The sequence below is a fragment of the Dendrobates tinctorius genome, unplaced genomic scaffold, assembly GCF_039654945.1.
Source record: "Dendrobates tinctorius isolate UK_male_01 unplaced genomic scaffold, ASM3965494v1 ptg000003l, whole genome shotgun sequence".
NCBI lineage: Eukaryota > Metazoa > Chordata > Amphibia > Anura > Dendrobatidae > Dendrobates > Dendrobates tinctorius.
In genome coordinates, this window is record NW_027361671.1 from 84,352,654 (window position 1) to 84,375,806 (window position 23,153).

Consider the following 23,153-nt stretch of genomic DNA (forward strand, 5'->3'; position numbering starts at 1 on the left):
TTCTCACGCTCGTTGTAACGTCAGACAGGTCCTACGACCTACAGGTCCCTTGCAGCTCATGCACTGTGCACTGCGAGAATTCACCGTTCTCTGCCCCGGGCAAACTTTCGTGCAAAACCCATTTAGTGGGCGCAGCCTCTCTCTATACAATCATTCATTTACTCATGTCATCATGTCATATGCACCTCAAAAACATCTCTCGAAGTCGACCTTTTTTTTCCTTTGGCTCTTCAAAAACTCTTACTGTTGCTCTGATACATTTTTATCAGAACTACTGCAACTCTCTACTAATCGGTCTCTCTCTTACTAAACTCTTCCCTCATCAATCTATCCTGAATGCATCAGCCAGTATCATATGTCTGTCCAGTCGCTACACCTATGTCTCCACCCTGTACCAGTCATTGCACTGGTTGCCCATACAGTACAATATAAACTTATCACTCACCCACAAAGCTCTCCACAGTTCTTCAAGTTCCTCCCTCATCTCTGTCTACCACGGTACCCTTGATCTCCATTCCAATAATGACCTAAGACTAACATCCTCTATAATCTGAACCTTCCACTCCTGTCTTTATGACTTCTCTTGCGCTGCACCAGTTCTCTGGTATGCACTACCCTGGGCAATCCAGTTAATTCCCTGTATCCATATCGTGCTCTAAATACACATTTCTTTAGACTGGCCTATCACCTCATCTCATTAATCTAACTATTTCCTGTTCTCCCTTCCTAAGTTTTCCTCAGAATTTGACTCCTCCTCCATGCTCTAAGTAGCACTTTGATCTGTATTTATACATATACTGGCTAGTGACCAGTTTATACAACATTAATTGAATGCCCCATTTATTATATTGTGCTGTCTATGGCTGGACCAATAATTATTATTAACATCTGTATTTGATTAGTCAGAAATCTGTAAGTATAAACTCAGTCTAATAGATTATACTTGTCACTTGTAATAATTCAAATACAAACCTTAAGAACCTCATTCTTATAGTTGTAGAAAATGATCTGAGGTTCAATATCATCATTGGAATCATAAACAAGGTTATGGCTGTAGAAATGTTATGTTAAAGAAAACTATGTTATAGATATTTGTTTGAAAGTTGTTTAACTTATATACCAGTGAAAAACAACAAAATTTAAAGGGAATCTGTCAGCAGGTTTTTGCTTTTTTTGCATGATGTAGACAAAGAGAATCCATCAATGTATTACGTAGTTTACTGAATGCAGCCGTTCAGACACAGAGTTCAGACAGAGATTTAACAATGCAGCAGAGCTGAAAACGCTGCCCCCCCCCCCATACACACACACAGGCAGTGAGCTGCTTATCAAAGAAGGGACGGAGTGGAACTAGCATGCACGACTAAGAGGAGGTGACAACAATCCTAAAAGACCCCAGCACTGTGTGTCATTGTTGCGAGAAGACTGCCACCTACCATCCAAATAGGACCTTGCAGAACAAATCGGAAGAGGAAGAGTTGCAGGAAGGAAGTGTTTGGATGTAACACCTATCCAGGTGCTATTGATGACGAGGTTCCTGAGTATAAAAGGTCTGCACAACAAACCAAAGCAGATTTTGGTGCCAGGAAGGAGAGTGGACCAGATGTGCACAGGGGAAGATACTGCAGCCGGGGTGACAGGCTGGAGTAAGGAATGTGGGCCACGGTACAGTCAGAAACAGGTTTTGAGTGGCACCAGACCTGGAGTACACACTATGCCAGTCAAGCCTGATCCATGCCGCTCAAGACCCGATGTTCCGCCTATGCTGGTCAAGGCCCAAATCCCATATATACCCCGGTCAAGATTAGAGTTGAGCGAACATTGTTGGCTCCCTTCATATTCGGAAAGCTATAGCGCTTACCGAAGAAGCTGCATCGGGAACCCGGATACCTGGAGCGCTCTGGATAATCAGCTGTTTGGCGCAGCTGCTTGTGTCGCGGCTGTGTGACAGTCACAACACATGCATGGAGAACCTGTTTGTTGAGCTATCCATGCATGTGTTGTGGCTGTCACACAGCCACGGCACATGCAGCTGCGGTGCCGAACAACTGATTATTGTGAGTGCTCCAGGTATGCAGGTTCCCGATGCAGCTTCTTCATTAAGCACTATAGCTTGCAGAATAAGGAGGGAGCTGACGATGTTCACTAATCTCTAGTCAAGACCCAGAGCCGAGATTACGCCAGTCAGGAGCCGGAGCCCAGCCCTCATTCCTTTGAACCTCCATAGTCCAAAGTTCATCCCTTCGAACCTGAGGGACACCCACCGGCAGTCAAGCACCGAAGATTCATGAGGAGACTTTGTCACAGACAGGATGCCTGCGATGATGAACAGATGATGTGAAGAAGCCAGGCCATTGCTTCTCATGATTTGATACACCTGGCTATGAAGTTCAAAGCTCAATGAGGTTACAAAACCAATTTAGTGCTTCAGGAAGTCAGTAAAAAGTAGTTAGGAGTGTTCAAATCAAGAAAATGATAAGGGTGCCCATACTTTTGCACCGGTCAAATTTTGTTTAAATGCAGATTGCACATTTTCTGTTAGTACAATAAACCTCATTTGAATCCAGAAATATAACTGAGCCCATCAGTTATTAGATATATGAAACTGAAATAGCTGTTGCAAAAAACAAAATTGTTATAAAGAAAAAAGGTCAACATTAATAGGGGTGCCCAAACTTTAACATATGACTGTATTTTGGGTCATTGTCCATCTGTACTGTGAAGCGCCGTCCAACCAATCTTGCTGCATTAGGTTGAATCTGAGCAGAAAGAATCACCCTAGACTTCAGAAATCATCCGACTGCACCTGTCTTCAGTTATATCATAAATACATAGTAGTGACCTGGTGACATTGGAAGCCATGCATGCCCATGCCATCACACTGCCTCCTCCATGGTATACAGAGGATGTGGTGTACTTTGGATCATGAACTGTTCCAAGCCTTCTCCATACTTTTTCTTTCCATCATTCTGGTACAATTTGATCTTAGCTTCCTCTGTCCAAAGAATGCTTTTTCAGAACTGGGTTGGTTTCTTCAGATGTCTTTTGGCAAAGTCTAATCTGCCCTTTCTATTTTTAAGGCTCATTAATGTTTTTCACCTTGTAGTGAACCTTCTGTTTTTTGCTCCTAAGAAGTGTTCCCTTAGACTTAGGAGTGTAGACTTAGATACTGAAACACCAACTTACTGGAGAGTGTTTGTCATGCGTCTGGATTTGAACCCTTGAGCCTGTGCTTTTTTATTGAATTCTCTGTCCGCCGAGCCACAGCAGATACACCTTTTCTCCAGGTGTTTAATTCTTTTCCCCTTGCTTCAGTCTTTTATCGTAACAGGTGTTTTCGTTTATATATTTGTTTGCCCTATCCCCTTTCAGATGCAGCTTTACATACTTTCCCCCTTCTGGTATTTTCTGCTGGTGATAGTCTCATTTGAATGCCCAGCCATACTGCTGTAGTTTCAGCTAGTCCATGAAAGGCCAGCTCTCTCTCTGCTGTTTATGTTCTCTATCCTGCACCTATCTTTTCTTTCTTATTAGGAAGTAGGTGGCATAGTCTCTAACTACGTATTTAATCCTTTATTTTGTTTTTCATGGTTTGCTTTATTCACTCTGGGATCTCTTTCCATTTCAGCACAATTTCCCTTTTGAAGGTAATTGCACTCTGCACTGATCTACGGTTCTTTAGGAGGAACGTGAGGGTGCTCGACTGCTTTCCAGGCAGCATAGGTCCGAGTTGTCATTGTCTAGTCTGTGGTTAGCACTATTTCAGATCACGCAGGAACCACTAGGGACAGGATCTATACTCTGTACATTAACTGGCAGGGTCAATAGTTTTTAGTGTGTTAACTATTTTCCCCAGTGAGGTGCTATACTATCAAAACAGTGTTCTTTACTTGGGCTAACATTGCGAAAGGGTTTTTCTTTGCCATGGAAAGAATTCTGCCATCATCCACCACTGTTGTATTCCGTGGACGTCCAGGCTTTTTGAGTTCCAAAGCTCTCTTTTTTTTGCAGAATTTACCAAACTGTTGATTTGGCAACGCCTAACATTTCTGCTATCACTGATTTCTCCTTTTATATTCAGCCTAATGAAGGTTTGCTTCTCTACCATTAGGAGCTTCTTCAACCACAGGTTATCTGCAAATGCCACACCTGGGATAAGCTCCAGACCTTTTATCTGCTTAATTGATGATCAATGGTTAACAAAGCAATAGCCCATGCAGCCCTTTAGAGAGCTTTTAAGCTAATTGTCCAATTACTTTTGGTCACTTTAAAGAGAGGCATCTACATATTAAAGAGTTGCAATTCCTAAACCCTTTCTCCAGTTAGGATGAGAATACCATCAAATTAAAGCTGAGAGTCTGCACTGTAAGCCAATATTGATTATAGAACTGTATTGTGAATGTGTTTTGCTAAACAGCTAAATGCCAAACTTGTGTCACTGTTCAAATATTTCTGGACCAAACTGTATGTATTGTTAATATGTTGCATTTTGAGATGTAAACTGCGTAAAGGCTATAGATATAATTTCAAATAAAAGGATACTATAGTCCAAAGATGTCCAGCATGAATTTGTAGAGTCCTGGTTTGCTCTTTATAGCACATCCTACAACACTTGGCGCCTGTAAATGAAAAGGACAGAAAAAAAATACACAGAGTGTTAACAAGTTTGAACAAAACTGATTTGTAAACTGTACTGAAAATTATAACTGCTAATAATAGAAAGATTCCTCTTTGTTTATCATTAGGTTTGTACAAGATATTTTTCAGGAACAGTGTTACTCTTCTCTATGATCTGTGACTGTTTTTGCCAATGAGCTTTAATCCATAAACTGGTTCTATTTCTTGAAAACTGGAGCAGCCTTTTTATAATCCTATACAACCACATAAGAGATTCCACACAACTGACTTTAAAAATTGGTCAATCACACCTAGGAATCAAATTATTATTGATCCCATTATTCACTCTGGGGCTCTTTTCTTTTTCCTCTGTATGACATTGACCAATCATAAGCAGAGGTTGTGTTGCAAAGAAAAAAACATAAAAGAACATGCCCCCGGCTTTCTCTATGGGAGACATGTACTGAAACAAAATCATGCTTTCCTCACTGACCACACTGCTGAAATCTACAGTAATTACATTTGGTGGGAAGGGTAGTAGAGCAGAGCTTTGTTTTTCAGTATAAACACCTTTTGCATCTGTAGCACTCATCTCAGGGCACTGTCCATGAGATGAGACTGGGGAGTCCAGCAGAGCTGCCAACATTGTGGAATGGGAGCTGCAGATGCAGAGGTGTTTATGATAACACACAGCTCTGCTTTACTCTCTTCTCCTGGTTGAAATCACAGAAAATGCCTGCAGTGAGAGGAGAGCAGACCTGTGTGCATTTATATGTCTTTATTATCACACAAAGAAAGCCAACTCTAAACCTTTCTCTTTCTTTCCTGAATGTTGTCTCCTGCTTTTGATTGGTCAGCATCATAAAGGGGAAAACATAAATGCCCCTAGAGAAGAATCTATGCTAATACATTCTTATTTATAGTGAAACTAGATGGAGGCCCAATGCTATCGCATCGGGAGGGCGGTAATGTCACGATGGGGGCAGGCTTTGCAGCATTGAGAATCTCTCCCCCTATGTGCTCACCCACCTAAACACTCTCTCTTTCCCCATGTGCTGACTTCTCCCGTCTGTGCTCTCTTTGACCTGTCTACCCCATGTGCTAGCCTCCTTGTCTGCTGTCTCTCTCCTTCCTGTGCTGTGTTCTCCTCTCATGTGCTGTCCCATTTGAGCTGTCTCCTCCCCCATGGTCTGTCTCTCTCACCCCTGTGTCTGACCGTGTACAGAACATACCACAGCTCCTGGGCAGGGGAGGAAGCAAAAGACAATACTGACATTACAGCAGGAGATCGCAGAGGATACATTTTGTGAGGTAAAATATTGTTTAAAAACAGTCAGTGAAATATTTTACCTCACAAAATGAATCCTCTGTGATCCCCTGCTGTAATGTCAGTATTGTCTTTTGCTTCCTCCCCTGTCCAGGAGATGAGGTATGCTCCGTACATGGTCAAACATAGACAATTTTTAAAATTAACTTTTGTTGTGGGAAACCCCTTTAATGTGACCGGCTTCCTCTGCCTGTAGTCACGTCGCACATCTGCTGCCGGGATCAGCCGAATGATTCACTGCGCCTGCGCGGAATTTGCGCAGGGGCAGTGCGACAGTGTTCCGCTGGTGGTACCGCGCAAGAGGCTGCGTGAGAGTGTGAGTGTGTGAGCGTGAGTGTATGAGTCTGTAAGTGTGACTGTGAGTGTATGAGTGTGAATGTGTGAGTGTGTGTGGTGCTTACGGCGTATAGAGTGTGTGGGTGTGGTGCTTACAGCGTATAGAGTGTGTGTGTGGTGCTTACGGCATATAGAGTGTGTGTGTGGTACCGCGCAATGGGTTGGCACTAGCAGCAGTTTCTAAATTGAGATACCCATCAGTTGTGTGTCCCAATATAGCGGTCGGTGAACTTCCTCTGCTTGGAATTCTGGGATACAGTGACATCTGGACAGAACAGGAAATGAAAACATTTATCAAGCAATTATATAAATAGACTAGATGGAGGCCCGATGCTGTCGCATCGGGAGCGTGGGAATGTCACGATGGGGCAGGCTTTGCAGCGTTAAGAATCTCTCCCCCTCGGTCAGACACAGACAATTTTTAAAATGAACTTTCGTTCGTGGGAAAACCCCTTTAATGTGGCCGGCTTCCTCTGCCTGTAGAAACATCGCGCATCTGCCGCGGTGATCAGCTGAATGATTTACTGCGCCTGCGCTTAATTTGTGCAAGCGCAGTGCTTCGGTGTTCCGCTGGTGGTACCGCGCTAGAGTTTGCATGAGTGTGTGAGTGTGAGTGAGTGTGTAAGTGTGAGTGTGTGTACGGCGTATAGTGTGTGTGTGTGGTGTGACGGTGCTCCGCTGGTGGTACCGTGCAATAGGTTGGGACCAGCAGCAGTTTCCATATTGAGATATCCATCACTTGGGTGTCCCAATATGGTGGTCGGTGAACTTCCTCCGCTTAGAATTCTGGAATACGGTGACATCTGGACAGAACAGGAAATGAAAACATTACATGGCAATTATATAAATAGATTTAGCATATAAACTTTACAAGCTAATATCTCCATAACAGAGAAATTAAAGGGAAAAAATACATTTTATTCAGCACTGCAATCACTCCATGATGTGTCCAATTTAATATGCTTGAAACAGGCAAAGAAAGACGACTTCTAGCAAATGACTTCTCCCTCTCGGTGCTGGATTCACAGCTACACAGCTATGTAATGCTGTATATTGTCCTTAGTGCTGATGCTTCTGTCTGTGTGCTACACAGCAAGTAAGGGGCCCCAATTTTGTGAAACACACGTTATTTTTAATGAGTGTGCCACCACATCTTGCTACTTTAGCATGTACTATCTTTTACTTTTTTTTCCGGGAATTGTTTTCTGGCACTACATTGTGATCCACTTCTCATGTATACACTTAGCTCTGTACTGCCAACTATTATTTGTTTCTATGTACACTGGATGAATATACTAAGCCTTTTTATGACCGGCTATTTATTAATGGGGGTTTCGCTGTTGGTTCACCAACCTATATGTGTTTTTTTGTCCACTGACTTGGATAATATATATTATTCATTACTGTTATGTTTTTGGTTCCACACTTTTTATTGGTTCCCTTACAGCAGAAGACGACCAGGAATCATCTCTCTGTGCACTGTGCATAGAAACATCATCATAGGAGCTATTATACACCTACCAGTTTAGAAAGAACTGACAATTAGAGAAAGAGCATGCAGAGAGAAAAACTGGTTAAAATGGAAGCTATAAGTCATATAATGGCTAGAATGGGAATGAATGGGAGGAGACACAGATTAGATATTAGAAAAAACTTTTTGACAGTTAGAGTGATCAATGAGTGGAACAGGCTGCCACTAGAAGTGGTGAGTTCTCCTTCAATGGAAGTCTTCAAACAGAGGCTGGACAGATATCTGAATGGGATGATTTAGCGAATCCTTCTTTGAGCAGGGGGTTGGACCAGATGGCCCAGGAGGTCCCTTCCAACTCTACGATTCTATGATTCTATGATTCTAGAAATAGCGTTATTCCATATGTACTGTATGTACACATGACAGCTTATTCTGAAAAGTCACCTGAAATGACAGATACACTTGCAAAAAATTACTAAGTATTTTTCCCCGTTTTCAGTGGAAAGCGGCCGATCATGAGCTGTCACAACCTGTTAATTTCTGAATGTCTGCCTAAAGAAGTCTAAGTAGAGGTAACAGTAAAATGGCAAACTACTTTCTTAGTACTGTTGATAATTTGACTTAGCCACCTGAGGTCTAACAATTCAAGATTCTGAACAGACAGCAGTCAGAAATCAAACATAGGTGACATATAATATCAATATGCCACCAATAATTTATCCTGAAATAATTTCCCTTAAGGAAATCACATCATATAGTGTCAAGAGACTGTGAGCACCTACCCAGTCCCTCGAGCAAAGGGCGCCCTATACCTGTCCCCCAGATTACTACTGAAGGTGGAGATGCGCGGGTTCTCGTACCTATTTATGCTTCTAACTTAACCCTTCTCTGATCCCTCCCCCACCCAGGGAGGTGAAGGGCTGAAGTGTATAGAAAAACAATAACCAGACAGAATGGGTTAACTGACAGAGAGAGAAGAAAACTACAATCAATACAAATACATTATCAAAATAGCAGAATGGAAAACTCTCCATACATATAGGGTATTGGCGTACTAAGTAGAAATTGCACAAAAAAATTTGGGGTTCATTTTTACCTGTTACCCTTTTAAATTAAAAAATTGGGGCTAAAGTAAAATTTGTGTGAAAAATTTAAAATCTTAATTTTTTCCTTCCACATTCCAATAACCCCTTTACCACAGAGGGTGGTTTGCACGTTCATGACCAGGCCAAATTTTACAATTCTGACCACTGTCCCTTTATGAGGTAATAACTCTGGAACGCTTCCATGGATCCCTGTGGTTCTGACATTTTCTCATGACATATTGTACTTCATGATAGTGGTAACATTTTTTTTGATATGACATGCATGTGAAAAAAATGAAAATTTGGCAAACATTTTCAAAAATTCGCAATTTTTCAACTTTGAATTTTCATGCCCATAAATCACAGAGATATCTCACATAAAATACTTAATAAGTAACATTTCCCACATGTTTACTTTACATCAGCATAATTTTGGAACCCAAATTTTTTTTTTATTAGGAAGTTAAAAGGATTAAAAGTTAACCCCTTAATGACCTCCAATACGTCTTTTAGCTGACGTGAGATATAAGAGAATAGCATCCCCATACAGGTGACAATCCAGTAGCTGTCGGCTGTACACTGTAGCTGACAACTTGCTGCATCAGCCACGATCAGTGTTTGCACTGTACAAATCTTTTTAACCCCTTAGATGCTGCTGTCAATAGTGACATCATATAAATGGTTAACAGAGTGTGGGGGCTTCCTCTTTATCCTCATCGGCACCCTGAGATCTTGATTGTGTGGTCCTGATGTTTGCCATGGCAATTCACGCCCAAATAGCGGCCTTAGATTCTGACGGCTGTTGTAACTTGTTCAGAAGTTAGTGGCATTTAGGTGGTAAAAATACACATTTTCATTTCTGTCATGCCACTTTGCATTAATTTCTGAAAATCACCTGAAGGGTTAATAAACTACCTGACTGCAGTTTTCCATATGTCAGGGGGTGCTGTTTTTAAAATCGTGTCACTTTTGGGGGTTTTCCAATATATAGGACCCCCAAAGGCACTTCAAACCTGGATAGGTCACTAAAAAAAAAAATTTTGTAAATATCCTTGATAAAATTAAAAATTACTGCTCCATTTTTAAACCTCCTAAAATGCTAACAAAATAAAAGAACATTTTACAGATGATGCTGATGTAAAGCAGGCATGTGGAAAATGTTATTTATTAATATTTTTGTGTGGTATGACTATCTGGATTAAAGGGATAATCATTCAAATTTTGAAAATTGCTAATTTTTTAACATTTTTCTCAAATTTCTGATATTTATTATAAATAAAAACAAAACATATTGACCTAAATTTACCATTATCATAAAGTACAATGTGTCACGAAAAAAATCTCAAAATCACTGGGATTTGTTGAAGCGTTCCAGAGTTATTACCTCATAAAGTGACACTGGTCAGATTTCAAAAATTTGGCTCCGTCACTAAGGGGTTAAACAGCGATTTCTCATTTTTCCAACATCATTTTTTTTTAGGGACCACATCACATTTGAAGTCACTGTGAGGGGTCTATATAATAGAAAATACCCAAAAGTGACACCATTTTAAAAACTGCACCCCTCAAGGTGCTCAAAACCACATTCAAGAAGTTTATTTATTTCTGGTGCTTCACAGGAATTAAAAAAATGAACATTTAACTTTTTTCCACAAAAAATTTACTTCATATCCAAATTTTTTTCTATTTTCTCAAGGGTAACAAGAGAAATTGGACCCCAAAAGTTGTTGTCCAATTTGTCCTGAGTACGATGATATCCCATATGTGGGGGGATCACTGTTTGGGTCCACGGCAGAGCTTGGAAGGGAAGGAACGCCGTGTCACATTTGGAGAGCCCCTGATGTGCCTAAAGAGTGGAAACCACCCACAAGTGACCCCATTTTGGAAGCTAGACCCCCAAGGAACTTATATAGATGTGTAGTGAGAACTTTGAACCCCCAGGTGTTTCACTAAAGTTTATAATGCCCGGCCATGAAAAAAAAAAATCATTTTTCTCCCACAAAAATAATTTTTTAGCCCCCAACTTTTTATTTTCCCAAGGGTAACAGGAGAAATTGAATTCAGTGACTTTAGTGAGATCCTCGCCTGCACCATCAGCTGTGAGTGCTCACAGTGCTAGCGGGAATCTCACCGGATCTCACCACAGCTCAGCCCAGCTGGGAACGGAGCCCAGTGACCGGAGGTAACCTCTATGACATCACCCCCCTGGTTACTGATGCTGCGTTCCCAGCAGCTCATTCACCAGTGGTTCTCAGTGTGGACAATCGCATCCGTCCAGGTTGAAAACTAATGTTTTTATGTTTGGCTGCTGTCACACGCTCAAAGACGCTTTTTATTGCAAAAAATTCTTTTTGCATCACCACATTTTCAGATCTATAATTTTTCCATATTTTGGCTAACAGAATCATGTTAGGGCTTATTTTTTGCGGGATGGGCTGACATTTTCATTGGTACCATTTTCGGGCACATGATATTTTTTGATGACTTTCTATTCCAATTTTTGGGAGACAGAATGAGCAAAAATCTGCAATTCATGAATATCTGTTTTGGGGAGGGTTGATACCGTTCCGTGTGGTTTTATTCTTCGGGTCAGTGCGATGACAGCAATACCTCATTTATATCATTTTTTATGCTTTGCCACTTTTATACAATAAAAACTATTTTATAGAAAAAATAATTGTTTTTGCATTAATTTCTTCAGAGAGCTACAACTTTTTTATTTTTCTGCTGATGGAGCAGCTTGTTTTTTGCAGGGCAAGATGACGTTTTCAACAGTACCATGTTTATTTATATCCCTCTTTTTAATCGCGTGTTATTGTGTTATTTCACTTTTTGTTCGGTGGTATGATGGTAAAGCGTTGTTTTTTGCCTTGTTTTTTTGTTTTTTTATGGTGTTCGCTAATGGGATGGTTTAATAGGTTGAGTCGTTACGGACGTGGCTATACCAAATACATGTACTTTTATTGGGTTTTTTTTTCATTCAATTATTTATTTAGAGATAAAAAGATCAATATATATTCTATTATTTTTAATTTTTTTAATATTTTTACATTTATTTTAAAAAATTATTTTTTACTTTTTCCTGACTTTTACACTTTGTCCCACTATGGCACAATCATATTTTGCAGGCTGATCGCTTCTATGGCATGCAGATGAAGCAGCATCTGCATGCCATATAAGCTGTCAGCGCTGCACTGACTGAGAGAGACTTGCTGATCATGCACTGCACATGATTAGCAAGTTTTCTTAGCTCTGGTGACCCGGATGTCATCATGGCGACATCCAGCTTACTATGGCAACGATCAGGACCCCACGTCACGCCGCGGGATCTCCGATCCAAAGGCAGAGGAATGCTGCAATCTTGATAGATCGTAGTATTTTGGGGCTTAAAGTGCCGGGAGTGGTCTGTGACCACTCCTGGAACCTAGTGCTGGGTGTCAGCTGTGAGAATCAGCTGACACCCCGCCGCGATCAGCCGTGCTCCCCCCGAGAGCGTGGCTGATCGCTTAGATGTACTATTACGTCCACGGTCAAATTGTGCCAGGGCACATGGACGGAATAGTACGTCTGATGTCAGAAAGGGGTTAATTCCTGTGATGCATCCGAAGGGTTAATATACTTCTTCAATGTGGTTTTGAGGACTTTGAGGGGTGCAGTTTTTAGAATGGTGTCACTTTTTGTATTTTCCACTATATAGGCCCCTCAAAGTCAGTTTAAATGTGACGTGGTCCGTAAAAAAAATGGTGTAAATTTTGTTGGAAAAATGAGAAATTGCTTGTTATTTATTAACTATTTTGTGTTACATAACTCTATGCTTTAACGGCATAAAATAAAAAGTTTGAAAATTGCTAAATTGCTGATATTTTCACAAATAAACGCAAGTCGCATCAAACAAATTTTACCACTACTTTGAAGTAGAATATGTCACAGGAAAACAATCTCGGATTAACCAAGATTCATTGAAGCGATTCAGAGTTATTATCTCATGAAGTGACAATTGAAATAGTTGGCCTGGTAGGGAAGGTGAAAACAGGCTCTGGGGTGAAGAGGATAGGGTCACACAAAATTTGTAGAAATTCATTGAGAAATAAGCTAAAATAATTTTTAAGTGAAAAATAAAAAGAACAAAAACAACAAAAATGTAGTTTCCTAAGTGTAAATAACGTCTTATAATTGGGGATGTGTTTGTGCTCAGAGTTACTTAAATTTAAACACATGAAAAGCCAACAATGTATATCACCAAAATAATACCATACCCACAGTGAAGCATGAGCTCTTTTTGAATAGTTGGAACTAGAGCTTTAGTCAAGATGAAGGGAATTATGAACAGTTTCAAATGCCATTTAATTTTTCATCAAGACTTTAGGCCTCTGCAAAAACACAGTTGTTGAAGACGCTGTTTACCAGGACTACAAAAACCCTAAGCATACACCCAAATCAACAAAAGGGTAGCTTTGATAGGAGAAGATCAAGCTTCAGAATGCCCCAGCCAGAACCCAGACCTGAATTCAATTGAAAATATGTGGGTTGACCTCAAGAGGGCTGTACACAGGAGATGCCCTCATAATCTGACAGATTTGGAGTGCTACTGCAAGGAAGAGTGGGCAAAGATTGCCAATCCTAGATGTGCCATGCTGATAGACTTTTATGCAAAAGGACTGAATGTTGTCATAGATTCAAAGGTTAGTTCAACAAAATATTAATTGAAGGATATGTGTACACAGCGTCATTTAGATGCCAGTGCAGACACGAGCTTTAGAAAGTGAAGTCACTTCAGGAAAAAGTTGGACATAGTTTAAGAGGTGGATCTGCCACCAGTAGTTTTCACTCTATACTTTCATTAGAAGACAGAGCACATCACTTCTTTTAACCGCTTAAGAATCCTATATAAAATGGAATTATGTACACCGCAATGTCATTTTTGGCATTGCTGTGCACTAAGTTAATTTTATGAGGCGCCTTTGCGGCGCTTCTTCAGGTGAATTATGGGCGAAAACCGCATGAAAAAGATGCCATATGCATATATATTAAAAGGGTGTGCAATGTGCATATTTATGCTACCATTTATTTCCGTTCTATAATTCTCTTTTTCCACCTGAAACGATTTCAGTTTATTTTTCAATTGCATTGTTTAGATCAGTGTTCCCCAACTCCAGTCCTCAAGGCCCACCAACAGGTCATGTTTTCAGGATTTCCTTAGTATTGCTCAGGTGATAATTTCATCACCTGTGCAATATAAAGGAAATCCTGAAAACATGACCTGTTGGTGGGCCTTGAGGACTGGAGTTGGGGATCACTGGTTTAGATTATAGGTGACAATAAAGGTGGGAAAAGTTCTGATATTATTTTCTTGCATCACAAAAACCTGACATTTAGCAGGGATGTGTAGACTTTTTATATCAACTGTAGATCAAGTACGGTGGCTCAGTGGTTAGCACTGTTGATTTCCAGCCCTGGGTTCAAATCCCACTACTGACAACATCTAGAAGGAGTTTGTATGTTCTCCCTGTGTTTTGTGTGGGTTTCCTCGCACACTTCAAAGACCTACTGATAGGGAATTTAGACTGTGAGCCCCATTGGGGACTACTATGATGATATAAAGCATTGTGGACTATAATAACTCTGTATAAGCAGGGCATAATAAAAGCGATCACACCATACCAGAATCAAAATTATATAATCCGTAGTGTAAAGAAGAAAAAAAAAATTAAAAATTAGAATTGGTTTGTTTTTTTTTGTCATAAAATGAAATAGAATGTCTCAAAATAAAGTACTCCTAAGTGGTACTAATAAAAAAATAAAAATGGTGACATCAAAAATTTGGTTTATTTTCTTTTTTATTCCACCAATAAAATAATAAAAAGCCAACACCAGAAGTTTTTTATGAGCATACAGACCTGGATAATAATGGTACCAGGTAAGTTTTAGGGTATGTGCACACGTTTTGGATTTGGCCTTGCGGATCCGCAGCAGTTTTCCATGCGGTGTACAGTACCATGTAAACCTATGGAAAACAAAAACTGCTGTGCACATGCTGCAGAAAATTCCGCGCAGAAACACAGCGTTTTATTTTTCGCGGCATGTCAATTCTTTGTGCGGATTCCGCAGCATTTTTACACCTGCTCCAATATAGGAATCCGCAGGTGTAAAAATGCAGGCCAAATCCGCACAAAATCTGCAGAAAATCTGCACTAAATCAGCAGATAAACGCAGGTCATTTTACCTGCAGATTCTGCAGATTCTGAGCGGAAAAATCTGCACACGAATCCGCAACGTGTGCACATACCCTTACTGCATAATGCTCTGAATTCCAAAAAACAATGGCAGAAATTTTAGGGTTTTGACTTATTAGTAGGGATGAGCGATATTGCCAGATATCGTATCGGAATTCCGATTTCCGATATTGAAAAAATATCGGATATCGGAATTTCCGATTTCCGATATCAATGCAAGTCAACGGGAGAAAAAAATAGGAATTACAAAATGGCTAATACAGTGCTATATAATGGATAAAATGGAGGGGAAACACCTCAGGATAATGGGGAAGGAGTTTGCAGAGGCAGAGGAGCAAAAAATCGCTAGAAAAATGCACAGAGCGAAAGCTGTAGCAGGAAAACTGGTCACCATCTTCTTAACAGCGGTGTTTTTTCTTTGGGCTAGGATTAGTTGGGGTAGGGTTAGGGTTTATGGTTAGTAGGGTAAGGTTTAGGGCTTAGGGTTAGGGTAGTTAGGGTTATGGTTAGGGTTAGGGTAAGGGGTTAGGGTTAGGGTTAGGGTTATGCTTATGGTTAGTAGGGTTAGGGTTAGGGTTAGTTAGGGTTAGGGTTATGCTTTTGGTTAGTAGGGTTAGGGTTTAGGGTTAGGGTTAGGGTTAGAGTTAGGGTTATGGTTAGAGTTGTTAGGGTAAGGGTTAGGGTTAGCTACGGTTAGGGTTATGCTTATGGTTAGTAGGGTTAGGGTTATTAGAGTTAGGGGTTATGGTTATGGTTATGGTTAGTAGGGTTAGGGGTTAGGGTTAGTAGGGTTAGGGTTAGGGGTTAGGATTAGTAGGGTTATGGTTAGGGGTTAGGGTTAGGGTTAGTAGGGTTAGGGTAAGGATTAGGGGTTAGGGTTAGTTAGGGTTAGTAGAGTAAGGGTTTGCAGTTAGGGTTATGCTTATAGTTAGTAGAGTTAGGGGTTAGGGTTATGGTTAGTAGGGTTAGGGTTAGTAGGGTTAGGGTTAGGGGTTACGATTAGTAGAGTTATGGTTAAGGGTTAGGGTTTAGGGTTAGCAGGGTAAGGGTTAGGGGTTAGGGTTAGTTAGGGTTAGTAGAGTCAGGGTTTACGGTTAGGGTTATGCTTATAGTTAGGAGGGTTAGGGTTAATAGGGTTAGGGTTTAGGGTTATGCTTATGAATAGTAGGGTTAGGGGTTAGGGTTAGCAGGGTTAGGGTTATGGTTATGCTTATGGTTAGCAGGGTTAGGGGCTAGGGTTTAGGGTTAGTAGGGTTAGGGTAAGGGTTAGGGGTTAGGGTTAGTGGTTAGGGTTAGTTAGGGTTAGTGGTAAGGGTTAGGGGTTAGGGATAGTTGGGGTTAGTGATTTTACATTATTAAATTAAAACTGCCAGTGGTGGTGTCAATATGCCCTTTGACTGACATGTGTCTGCGTTCAGCTCACCTTGCTTTGCAGGGAGTTTCCAGGAGCACCATGCTTAGTCTTCTTCTGCTTTCCGATTTCCTATGTGAAAAAAATATCGGAATCGGAAATCGGAATTCCGATATCGCAAATATTTCAATATCGGAAAGCTCATCCCTACTTATTAGGTTTTGTGCCCACAATGAGTTTTTGACACTGCATATTTTGAAATATGCAGCGTCTTACAGTCCGCAAAGTGGATGGGGTTTATAGAAATCTGCACACTGTACTTTTTTTTTTACTCAGCGTAAACTAACCTGCCGTGCTTGTTTCAAATCTGCAACAAGTCAATTTTTCTTGCAGGTACGCTGACTTTTCTGTGCAGATTCTCCTCATAGAATTGCATTAGATGCAGAAAATAAAAAAATAAAAAACTTCACATGCATCTTTAATGTGCTTCCATGGCGGAAACGCATCAAAAACACATAACCAGCGCATGACTGTATCAACTGATCATATACAGAATTGGTGCAAGAAGACCACATTAGAGAATTATTTAAAAAAAACTACGCCCCCCGGAAGAAGGCAAGCACCGAAACGCATGTAGGGGAATCTGGTGACACGCTCTAAACTCGGGTAAATGTATACCTTTATCTTTACCTCTTCTCATTGCCAGGGCCGGTTTTAGGCAAAGTGGGGCCTAGGCAAAGATTAAAATGGGGCCCCAAAAGCTGACATATTGCACATTACACAGAAGCCTTTCGATTGTAGTTACATGCGCTGAGTTCAGGACACTAAATGAATGTGAGCGACAATATTGAAGTCGTTCAACACTTGTTTCCCGGCCTCTTTCCACCGGCTGAGGAATAATGATGGGGACAGAACCATCACTAATGGATCACTAACAGATCACCATACAGTATCATGTTATAGAATGCTGTAGATAAGCCCTGAAAGGCGGTGGCCGTATCTTATATCTGCCAAAACTGCTGACAGGTTCCCTTTTAAGTCTGGAGACAACATCAGCTTGTGCATCTGATTAATTTCCACCCTTGTTTTGACATGTCCCATTCATTGGTTCAGACTGTGTGTTACGTATTTTATGATTATTGTTTAAATAAAATTTTGCATTTTTTTAAAATAATCCTCCTATATGGTCTTCTTGCACCAATTCTGGATATGATCTATTCATTTATATGTGCATGACCTATGGCCCCAGAGCATTGCTATACTTTCGCAGTTTGTTCAACATTTGCAAACACATGACTGTATCAATAAAGTTTTCTCAAAGTCAAATACCAGGAAGTATCAAAAACAAAGCCGCTTTAATTAAAACCTGACAAGCCAACAAAAGACAAAAATGCCATAAAAAACACGTTTAAAAGACACAAGTAGCTTAATTTACTTAATAGGTGCAGAAATTGTTTATAAAATGTGCACAGCAAAAAACAAAAGCTCACTGTGGGAACGTAGCCTTAGTGCCCTAGGATTTTTTTTTCAACATTTTTTAGTAGATTATAAGGCAAAAACAAGTGGTGTAATTTAATACTACAATTTGCCCCACAAAGAAGAGCTCCTAATACAATTGTATTGATGGAAAAATGAAAAAATGTATGTTTTTTCAAAAAAGGACCACAAAAGGTAAAAAATTTAATGCCACGGGAAGGGGTTAATGAATCTTACATATTTATGCGATTATGTTAATCATTGATTATCGTGTCACAAAAATGATATATTCTAATGTTTTTTCAGAAATATATACAGTTTACGCAGTTTATTTTGCACCATATGGAAAAGCAGACACTGGAATATGCAGGTTGAGTGCGGTCCGTGGAAACAATGGGCAGCGTTCAGACCAATGTTATTCATTGCAGATGAGAAATTTTTTCTTTTCATTGACCGAATCTGCGCGTGAAAATAAATGTCAGCGTGTGCTAGTTTATTAAATAAATCGGAAGAAACTCAGCCTTTCAAGTCTATGGGTGTGCAAAAAAAATCAGAAGCCATGCTCAGCCACAGTATATCTTTTGTTTTATTCAGTATATTGCAGTTCTATATGCCGATTAAACAAAAACCTAAATACGATGGCGAAATTGCGCTTTTTTGCCCTTTTGGCGCAATTGTTTTTTTTTTTCAGTTTTCCAACACATTGCATGGTATAATGGATGTCGTCATGTAACAGCACAACTCGTCTTATGAAAAACAAGCTCTCACATAAGGCTATATCGATGGAAGAATGGGAGGGAAAAACTAAAGCGCAAAAATGGAAAATCACCATGTCGGATAGGGCATAAGGTTCAAATTCTGTGCTGTTTAACCCCTTAAGGACTTAGAGATTTCAATTTTTTATAGTTTTCCTTTTTCCCTCTATCTTTTCCAAGAGCCATAACTTTTTAATATCTCCATCCACATAGCCTTATGAGATCTTGTTTTTTGAGGGATGGCTTGTACTTTTGAATGACATCATTTATATTACCATGTAATGTCCTGAAAAATGGAAACAAAAATTCCAACTTTTCACTTTGAATATTACTCCCCTTTGGGGACTTGAACCTGCGATCATTTGATCACTAACAAAGTTTTGCTGTATTTAACACAAATCATGGTCTCTTATGAACACACTAGAAAGAATCTAATATGCAATTTGCCTCTTCAGAAGGAAGAGGACTTGAACTCTATAGCGCCGCCGGTAGTAGCGATCCTACAAGTCACAATCAACCCTTTAATGAGTCCTGTAATATGACTTAGGAAAAAAGCCAAATCAGAATCCAATTTGCAGACATGGAGTTTTGGGCTATTGGCCCTCGTCAGTGCAAAGTATGAGAACTGACTTGGCTAGGTGAGAGGCTCTGGACTGAGGTCTATGGGGTAAGGTTTCTCCTTGTGGAGAGTGACATACCAGCTCTGGTATGTCACTCTCCATAAGGAGAAACCTTACCCCTTAGACCTTAGAAAAAAATCTGGCATTCATAAGAGTACCTTCATGACAAGCACAAGGGGTCTTCAGCAGACCTCCGGATGTCATGGCAACTCATAGGCACCCCGCGATTGCCTCAAGGGGGCACCGATGAGCGGTTAGAACAGCGTTCCCCTGTTCAGGCAATCCCTGCATGTGTTGCAAGCCACGAGATATGAAGCCACTGGGACTCGAACATATTATTCAAGCTCGCCGAAGATACTCGGATAGCACTCGACCTTGATCAGATAATACTTTATCCGAGCACATTGGCTCATCAATGTCAAATTTGTACCAGAACTTTCTCATTTACTTACTTTGAGCTATATTATAGGTAAAAGACCTTCGTAAGTATATGGGGTAGAGGAGAATATGTTATGATCATATGGACAAATATAATGAAAGCTTAATTTGTAGGAAACAAAAATATCTACTAAGCAATTTTCGGTGTTTTGATTCACTCATAAATCAGTGTGATTGCTTCAAATCCATAGTAAATAAATTCCATTTCACTTTTAGTGAGTAGTCTGTAACGCTATTATTGCTTGTTGAGTTTGAGGCCAAACTTATCTTCAACTGCACAGAGAATGTAAGATATTAACAACTTGTCATTTCTGCTTTACTATAGATTGACAATAACAAAATATACCAAATCTGCTCTTCAGTACTTACAATAACAGTGCCCCTGGCGATTTCAGTGTCTTCTATCAGGACCCTCTCTACTGAGTCCGAGTTGTTTGCGTTGACACAGAGACAGATGGCGAGGACGCACAGCACTGCTTTAAGATCCATCGCGCTCGATGTCACTAAGTAAAAGACAACTAGGAGTTTCACCACAGCTTACAATGCACTGACTGTTATGCAAGTAGGGGTGTTTCTTTATGTGATGTCATTAAGGCAGGTGTTCCACAATCAGATCTTCTCACATGGAATAAGACTCACTGTCAAGGTCTATTTAAAGTCATTATCTTAGTTAAATATTACAAAAATATATGGAGTTTCTCCAAATTGCAAAATGTGGATTGTAACAATAGGTTTAACTTCTTAAGTTTTTACCATATTATTCTCAGGTAGGCTAATTATTACTTTATTCTGATCTTAAACGGAATCTCCCACCAGGTTTTTGCTACCCCGTATGAGAGCAGCATGGCAGAGACACCGTACCAGCAATGTGGCACTTGCTGGGCTGCTTGCTGTGGTTTTAATAAAATCCGTTTTTTCTGCTACATATCTAGACGTCAATAAGTGGTGAGGTTGGGTTTATACAGAGTTCATAAATATAGCTGCATGTTTACTAGTCCCTTAGTGATAATCTCCAGCTAATAAAACAATGATTTTATCGAAACTACAGCAAACAGCTCAGCACTTGACACATCACTACAATCTGAGTCTCTGTCTCTACATTAAGCTGCTTTCAGATTAGGTGGCAAAAACCTGGTGACAGATTCCCTTTAACACCTTCAACTCCTTAACGTCCAATGACAGACACAGTCCGTCATGGCCGGCTGTCAGTTTCTGCACCACAACGGGCTGTGTCCATCATGCATTTAAACTATCACTGCGTGTAAACACGCTGTGCCAACTTATTGCCGACAGCTGTCTGTGACAGCTGAGAGGCACGGGAAGAGGTGCAGGGACCCATGCTGACGGTCCTGCACCCAGATCGCTGTGATCGGTCAGTCAATCTGACTGACCGATCACAGCATGATTGCACAGGAGATGTTGAAATATCAGCAATTCCTGCCCGATCAGTGCAGCAGCTCAGCTCTGCCAGTGGCTGAGCGTCTGAACTAACAGCAAGGAGTGGTTTAAAATATATTTTTAAAAAATCCATTATTATAATAATCCACTAATAAATGCACATTTTTATGTAAAAAAAACAATCCGATCTACAAAAGTGTCACACAAGTTAACCCCTCTGTGAACGCCGTAAAAAAACACAAAAAAAGTAGCAAACTATGCTTTATCATCAAACCGCTTGAAAAAGTGGAATAAAACACGATAAAAAAGACAAATGTAAATAAAAATAGTATCACTGAAAATGCCATCTTGTCCTGCAAAAAACAAGCTGCCATACAGGTCCATCAGCCCAACAATAAAAAAAAATCCTGAATTGCAGACTTTTGTTCATTCTGCCTCCACAAAAATCGTAATAGAAATCAATCAAAAAGTGCCATGTGCCCAAAAATGGTACCAATAAAAAAGTCACCTTGTCCCTCAAAAAACAAACCATCACATGACTCGTTTTTTAGTATGTGCCAGAAGTCAAACATAAAAAAGCTAGATATACAGTGGGTACGGAAAGTGTTCAGACCCCTTTAAATTTTTCACTCTTTGTTTCATTTCAGCCATTTGGTAAATTCAAAAAAGTTCATTTTTTTCTCACTAATGTACACTCTGCAACCCATCTTGACTGGAAAAAAAAAAGCAGAAATGTAGAAATTTTTGCAAATTTATTAAAAAAGAAAAACTGAAATATCACATGGTCATAAGTATTCAGACCCTTTGCTCAGTTTTGAGTAGAAGCACCCTTTTGAGCTAGTACAGCCATGAGTCTTCTTGGGAATGATGCAAGAAGTTTTTCACACCTGGATTTGGGGATCCTCTGCCATTCTGAAAGGGAGCTTAATTGTCTCCTCTCCAAATCGCACCTCACAACCTGTGCACTCAACCCCATCCCACCTCCTCCCCAACCTCATCACCACACTTGTCCCATCCTTAACCCACCCTTTCAACCTATCACTGACTTCTGGTACCTTCCCTTCTGGTTTCAAACATGCCACAATCACGCCAATCCTTAAAATCCAACCCTCGACCCAACCGCTATGTCCAGCTATCGCCCAATATTGCTGCTCCTATTCGCTTCTAAACTCCTGGAGCAGCACGTCCATGCTGAATTTTCCTCCCACCTTTCATCTAACTTGCTCTTTGACAATCTACAATCTAGTTTCCGTCCCCATCATTCCACTGAGACTGCCCTGACCAAAATTACTAACTACCTACTTACAGCCAAAGCTATCAGACAATACTCTATACTCTATAAGCAGCCTCCGATGTGCAGCCTGTGGCTGGATACACAGGAAGAGATGCTCCTCGTCACAGGCTGTGCCCAACATGGCAGCAGAGGGGTTAACGCCACAGACAAGTCTCCGTCTCCTCACACACTGGACACAACGCTGCATCTGACAACGAACAAGCGCACATGTGCAATTTTAGTCATGCCCCAGATGTTCAGCATGTGGAGGACCAAGGGGGGACAAAAAAAACCCCAGGATTGCAACAGAAGCATGGAAAATGGATGGCAGTCGGAGGGGCAGGGTTTATATAGGAGTCAGAGTAAGTATATATATATATATATATACACATATTACTACATGCGGGCAGCACACACATGCACAATCCTCAGGTTGTATAACTTTCAACTGGTCAAAGCATTTCTCTCAGTAGGCCAAGAAAGAAATTTGGCAGGAATAAAGTACACCTCATAGTAACTTATGTGTGAAGCAGAGGTGACAAGACCCACCATCTCGTGCCCACCTTACTAGAGGTGCCCACTGCCCACATATAACAAAGTTGATGGAAACAGACGACTTCCACTATGGTGATTGGTTACGGACCGCCCGACCACACCCATTTCACAACTAGTCACACCCATGTCAATGCCCCAACCACACCCATTTAGCACTGCTGATCACACTGACTGGTACTGAGGGCACAGTGGCTGGGATTGTGGGCACAGTGGCTGGT

At 40.5% G+C, this 23,153-nt stretch overlaps 1 protein-coding gene across 3 annotated transcripts in view; it reads right to left on the reverse strand.

The window, feature by feature from the left end:
• LOC141092099 (selenoprotein M-like) overlaps window positions 1-20,232 on the reverse strand; it is a 37,170-nt gene extending 16,938 nt beyond the window's left edge. The window contains exons 1-4 of one of the 3 annotated variants that reach the window (XM_073578036.1): window positions 20,079-20,232; window positions 16,493-16,552; window positions 4,543-4,619; window positions 973-1,051 (exon numbers count right to left, since the gene is read on the reverse strand). In XM_073578036.1, coding sequence (XP_073434137.1) covers window positions 973-1,051; window positions 4,543-4,619; window positions 16,493-16,552; window positions 20,079-20,198 — 336 coding nt within the window. In that variant the 5' untranslated portion in view covers window positions 20,199-20,232. Of the gene's footprint in view, window positions 1-972; window positions 1,052-4,542; window positions 4,620-6,968; window positions 7,073-16,492; window positions 16,553-20,078 lie in introns of those variants that run through there. The other 2 variants (XM_073578117.1, XM_073578208.1) reach the window with 2 other exon arrangements.
• Window positions 20,233-23,153: the final 2,921 nt, after the last annotated feature.